Source organism: Limulus polyphemus, unplaced genomic scaffold (assembly GCF_000517525.1).
Source record: "Limulus polyphemus unplaced genomic scaffold, Limulus_polyphemus-2.1.2 Scaffold1655, whole genome shotgun sequence".
Classification (NCBI taxonomy): Eukaryota; Metazoa; Arthropoda; class Merostomata; order Xiphosura; family Limulidae; genus Limulus; species Limulus polyphemus.
The window spans coordinates 139,579-145,578 of record NW_013667265.1 but is presented as its reverse complement, the minus strand read 5'-3'; the positions used below and the strand labels follow the sequence as shown (position 1 = coordinate 145,578).

Here is a 6,000-nt window from a genome sequence, read left to right as displayed (position 1 = left end):
AACATTTATGTTTTCATGTTATAATTTGTGTTAATTCTAGAATGAAAGAGGCATAATTTATGTTTTTTTCCTAATTTTTTTATGGTGGTTGTGAGATCATTCAAATCTACTGAACCCGTACAGAGATTAATTACTGAAAATGACAGATAAAATATAAAGTTTTTTCTTAAGACACATCTGATAACTATCCAGACGTTATAAAGATTTTGCATATGAAATTTCAAAATTTTCTTATGCATAAAAATATTTTTAATTTTAAACTGAAAATTACCTTGCATGATAGATAGGCAAGATGTAAAAAGAAGAAAAAAAAAGGCATGAGAGAAACATTGCTTTACGAACCTTACGACTTATCAAAAAATTAGATATTTTTGTGAATGAAAGCACTGTAATGTTTACTGATAATCTGCCAAATTTCATTAATGTTCACTTACTAATTTAAAAGTTATAGGATGAAAACTATAACAAGTACAAAATGGTTACAAGGTCGTCAATCGACCGACCTCATATTGAAAGTTAATGTGTTCAAAGAAATCCTTTCTGTTAATTTTTACATTTTTAGCCAACACTTTCTCATAGATAATTTTTTATGTCCTAATTTCCTGTTTCACCACTTTCTTGATATTCTATAATCTTCTAAATCTCCCGTCATACCAGTCAATTTAAATATCTTAAATTTGTGATGCTTTTTTTAATTTTATCTCTTATACTCTTAGTGAGACAACCTGGTTTTTACTTGCAAATATATATACCCTAGTGTGTATGTGTATATATTTTATTTTTTTTTAAATGGTGAAAGACTTGTATGTTGTATATGCCCAATCTGTTTATTTTAATTTTGAACAAATAAATGGCATAAACGTCTTGGTTATCATTTGGCAGTAAATCCAACTTATAGTTCCAATCTAACACCATACTGTATATCTTGTTTCAAGATTCTGAGTATTTATTTTGACTCGGAAGAGTATAAAAAAGAGCTTGTGAATGACTTTGAAAGTTTGTGATAAACATGTAACGTGGAATTAGCTTGAAAATATAATTTTATTTAAGTATTCCATATTTAAAGTTAACAAAATGATAGCATTGTCTTCAAGTATTGCTAGCTGAGAGTAAAACAGAACGATGATGTTATCCTTATATTTCATTTTCAATAGAAATATATAATCTCATCTGTTTCTTATCTTTTTCTTTTTTCTTATCTGTAACTTAGATGTATTGAAACAGAGATTGAAGCCTTGAAATCAATCTATGTTCATGAATTGGAAGTTGAATATGCTGAGAGGTAAGAGCATTTTATTTGTTTGTCAAATATATCCATAAACTAGAGTGCTACAGTTGGATAACGATTCATATTTTTCTTCTATGTTGTTCTCTCTAAAATCCTGTTGCTTAATATTAAAGGCTTTTACAATTTGGAATAACTAACCTTTCTAATTATGACCACCTTATTCTCACAGCTTTTTATCGGTTATCTGAGGTTTTATCATTCTTTGTTTTAATTTTTGTTCTCATTTTGTAGTTGGTTTTAGTATAGTAATTAAGAACATAATTTATTCCCCATGTTTCAGTAACGAAAAAAAGTATTATTTAATGATGTAGTTTTAAGTTTGAACCTGATTACACCACAAGGCAGGATGTGTCTCTTAAAACACCAGCAGCAGAGACATGCAACATTGCTGGCCAGAGACGTCGCTAGCCACTGGCATATGGGGGTCCATGCCTCGATTCTACTTGACAATGCCCCAAATCCCCAGGTGACATTTTGAAACATTAGAATAGAAAAACCATGATCGATATCATACCGAGATGCCAAAAATTCCCATGCTTATGGGGAGAAGCCCAGAATCTTTTAAGCACATAGTGATAGAACAATAATCTATATCGAATTGATATAAAATAATACTTTTGAAGATTTAGTAGATGGTAAAAATTATTACAGCATACAAACCAGGGCACACTTTGTTAAATATCCAGTGGGGTGGGTAAGACAATAAAATAGCATAGCAAGCCTTGAGACAGTAAAAAGGATCGCCAAATTACTTGCATAACTATACCCAATCAACTGCTAAGAAATCCATTATGAATCCGTCATTTCCCAAACTCTGTCACCATTCAAGATAAGTGCAGTTATTATTTATTTTAGAATGCATTTTTTAATGCTGAGTATGTGGTTGCCTGGTTATGCAAACACAGTATGGTACAAGGTTAATTATGAAATAGGTTCTACTGCATATAAGAACTCAGTTCCAAAGATTCTTAATTGTCCATATTAGTGTTTTTTTTTTGTGCGTGTTTTGTAAGGTTGATAATCACTAAATTAAAGGACCCCCCCCCCCCAAAAAAAGAGGGGTTGTACAGTAGCAGATGCAAACATTTAAAATTCACACCAGAAAAACATTGTAATTTCATTATCTTTGATTGGAAAAAGAGGGAGGGGGATAATCTTATCCCACCCCTAGGATGGCGATTGAAGGTATAAAAAAGAAAGAAAAAATCAGCCAGGGAAATCCCCCATTGTACCTTGAAACCAGCTAAAATTGTTCTAATGTCAATTGAACTGTGACATTTGTGATTTATTGGTAAACATTTAATTTCTTAAAAACATTTTTTTTTATTCACTTGATTAAAGAAGTCGTAACGAATCACTTTATACAAATTAGGAGTTTTATCAGTTCCTTATTTGTTTATAAGCTGTTTTCTTTTCTTCTAATTGTTATTCCAGTGATCAGCCAACAACTGTAGCTGTTCATCTCCATCCTGCTACAGGAGAAAATATTGAAAAACAGTTTGTAAGACTTACACTAGTATTGAAGCTTTCATCAAGAGTAAGAATATTCTAAATTTTCATCTTACTATAATGGATGTGGTACATGTGTATGTATGTGTGTATGTACGTATCTAGGGTACTATAATGGATGTAGTACATATGTATGTATGTATGTATGTATCTAGGGTACTATAATGAATGGAGTATGTATGTAACCAAAAACTACATGAAAATGTGGCGCCATCTATTGAATTGCATCACAAACAGAAATCCATAAAAATATTTCACATTTTAGGTATTCAAGACTCGGACAATTTGAAAAATAGCAATGGCATGTGCAACAACCATTTCTTCATGACAAAACACAGTTTTAAATAAAAGTACTCTCCCACACAAAAAGAACACAACTTTCACTTGGACTGTACATGAGGGTTTGATTATATCTTTATTGATGTAATGTGTAAATATAGTATTAAAACAAATGGTGTTTTTAAAAGGAAAAACTATTTTTTCAATAAAGGATAGCACTTTTAATATATAAAAAAAACATTACAGTTTTTAATTGGTGAAATTTAGGAAAATTTTGAGCTTTGTACGTTTGAATAATTTTGATGTAATAAGTTATGCAGGACTAAAGATAACGGTCTGAAGACTTTTTCCCATGCAGTACTTCCCAGAAAAAAACTTTTTTTTTTTTTTAGTAAAATGTTCACTTTTTAAAAAAAATTTTTAGAATTGGGTATGAACACTACGATTAGTAAATACTAGCCCAAATAGCTGGCCGTAGGGGAATATTTCTGATAGTACATTAAAAAATGACATTTTTCTCCCATGCAAAGTGACTGACTAACATCAACATTGTTATAAATTTAGATAATGCATCACTGTAAATTTGTTTAGTGTGACTAAATTATAACCGTTTAAAACCTACTGTTTCATTTTTTTAAGTCTGTGAGAATTGGAAGAGTTCTATTGGTGGGTTGTACATACTAGTTGCTTGAAAATTGTGCTCACCACAGAGGGAACTTAGTTGTGAAAGGGGAGCCAAAGACTACCTGGAGGAATCACCTGTTTTAACCACTTACACCACTTACAGTAGTGTGTTGTCTGTCAGTAGACATTAAAATGATGTCACATATGGGACACTTAGTGTTGTAATTTGTACTGTCGGGATGTCAGTAAAACAACCCCATGCTGTAAATTTTTGGAAATTTTTTTCTCTCTCTCTGCAATGTTTCTACGACGTATTGTGTAGTGTTTTTGGAAATTTTTTCACTCTCTGCAATGTTTCTACGATGTACTGTGTAGTGTTTTTGGAAATTTTTTCACTCTCTGCAATGTTTCTACGATGTACTGTATACCGTTTTTGGAATTTTTTTCACTCTGCAATGTTTCTACGACATACTGTGTACCATTTTTGGAAATTTTTTCACTCTGCAATGTTTCTACGATGTACTGTGTAGTGTTTTTGGAAATTTTTTCACTCTGCAATGTTTCTACGACGTACTGTGTGTACCATTTTTGGAAATTTATTCACTCTCTGCAATGTTTCTACAACGTACTGTGTACCTTTTTGGAATTTTTTTCACTCTACAATGTTTCTATGATGTACTGTATACCGTTTTTGGAAATTTTTTCACTCTCTGCAGTGTCCCAGATGGAGAGTGTTCTTATGTTTCATACTGTTATCTGGGGCACATGAACAACTTTTTGCTTTTGTTTTCATGGATTCTCATCTATTACAAGATGCCACATATTGCTTACTATGGTTGGTATACAACATTTTGCAGGTCTCATTCTGAATGGTGCTGTTGTACCAAGATGATCCATATTCCTTTGTTTTCCAATACCATTAAGATCAAAGGATATTCCCGTATTTGAAATTCTAAATAAGTTTCCGATCCGAACTTGTCAGTATGATCTGAGTGTATGAATATTTTATGTCGGAAAGAGTTCTTACATAACCTACCTAAAAAGTGATAAGTTTTTGGAGGCATCACACTTTTTATGAAATGCCAAACAGTGTTAAAATGTGGTTCTGATACATGTTGTTCCACCATAACTTTATATTTACTTTGGATGTCAAATGAATTGCTGATATTCAAAATTGTCTTAATGTAACATACTGAACACTCTGTAGAATCAAAGGCAAGCCTAAAAATGATCAAACATTTTTTGTTATTACTGTTAATTAATTTGCCAAACTCTTCTTCAGTTCATTACCTCATTGGAATAGTTACTTCAAGTAGGTCTCTTTTTGTTTTTTCTTTTCCTTCTGTTTAATTTTTTCAACTTTGAAAGCTTAAATACCAATTACTATAACCTAACAACCATTTTTTGATCTATTACTCTATTATCTAAAGATCTTAGCATTGTTCATCAAAAGTAATGAAAAGTAAAATAAAAAAAATGCTCTGTTTATGATAATTTTATTTGGCTTTTAAATATAATGTTTTCTTTTTATATACTGTAAGCTTTAAACCCCAAGTATTATCTTGTTTTTATACCACATACTCTGTTTTTCATCTTATTAAGTAGGTTTGTGTTCTGTCTGGTATGACACCTAGTGTAAAGAACAGATTTAAAAAAAAACTTGTTATTTTTAGGTAAAACATAGAGTAACCTAGCAGTAACTCCTGGGATTAATAGATATATTCATGGTATTTTTATTTAAAATTTCTTTGTGTGACTAGTATGATAATATGAGCCCTGTAACTCAGAAAGTCATGAATTCACAGGTGATTTGTTGCATAAAAAGTTTTAAAAATACTGTGTAACAAAAGCTGATGAAGTCCGTATGAACTCCTTTGGAAATCCTAAGGCTAAAGTAATGTAACTACTTGCCACTAGGCAATCTTAGATAGATGAAATGATACTTGTTTCTTTTTTAGTATCCTGAAGAAATCCCGGCAATAAACATCAGAAATCCCAGGGGTTTATCTGATGATAAATTAGAATTGTAAGTATCATTATAAAGATAGCTGTGCTCTTCACATGCTAATACTTCGGAATATATGTATCTGTTACTATTTATACTCTTATATAATACAAGATTACTAAATATTATTTATTTAAAAAGAGGGGTTATGGATCATAAAAAAACAAACAAAAAGTACAGAGACAAGTTGAATCAAAATGCAAAGATTATATTTTCAAGCTTACCTAGCGTCTTGGTTATTTTCTCAAGTTACAAATCTAAAATTGATAAGTACTGTAGACATGGAGTAATATTC

At 30.9% G+C, this 6,000-nt stretch overlaps 1 protein-coding gene across 2 annotated transcripts in view; it reads left to right on the top strand.

The window, feature by feature from the left end:
• The window catches only part of LOC106464452, a 21,378-nt gene that overhangs the window by 4,782 nt on the left and 10,596 nt on the right, over window positions 1–6,000 (top strand). For both annotated transcript variants that reach the window (XR_002611744.1, XM_013924598.2), the window contains exons 2-4: window positions 1,211–1,282; window positions 2,723–2,825; window positions 5,659–5,726. Coding sequence is in view for 1 of the 2 variants with exons in the window: in XM_013924598.2 (XP_013780052.1) it covers window positions 1,211–1,282; window positions 2,723–2,825; window positions 5,659–5,726 (243 nt within the window). In the remaining variant the exon portion in view is untranslated. The remainder of the gene's footprint in view (window positions 1–1,210; window positions 1,283–2,722; window positions 2,826–5,658; window positions 5,727–6,000) is intronic.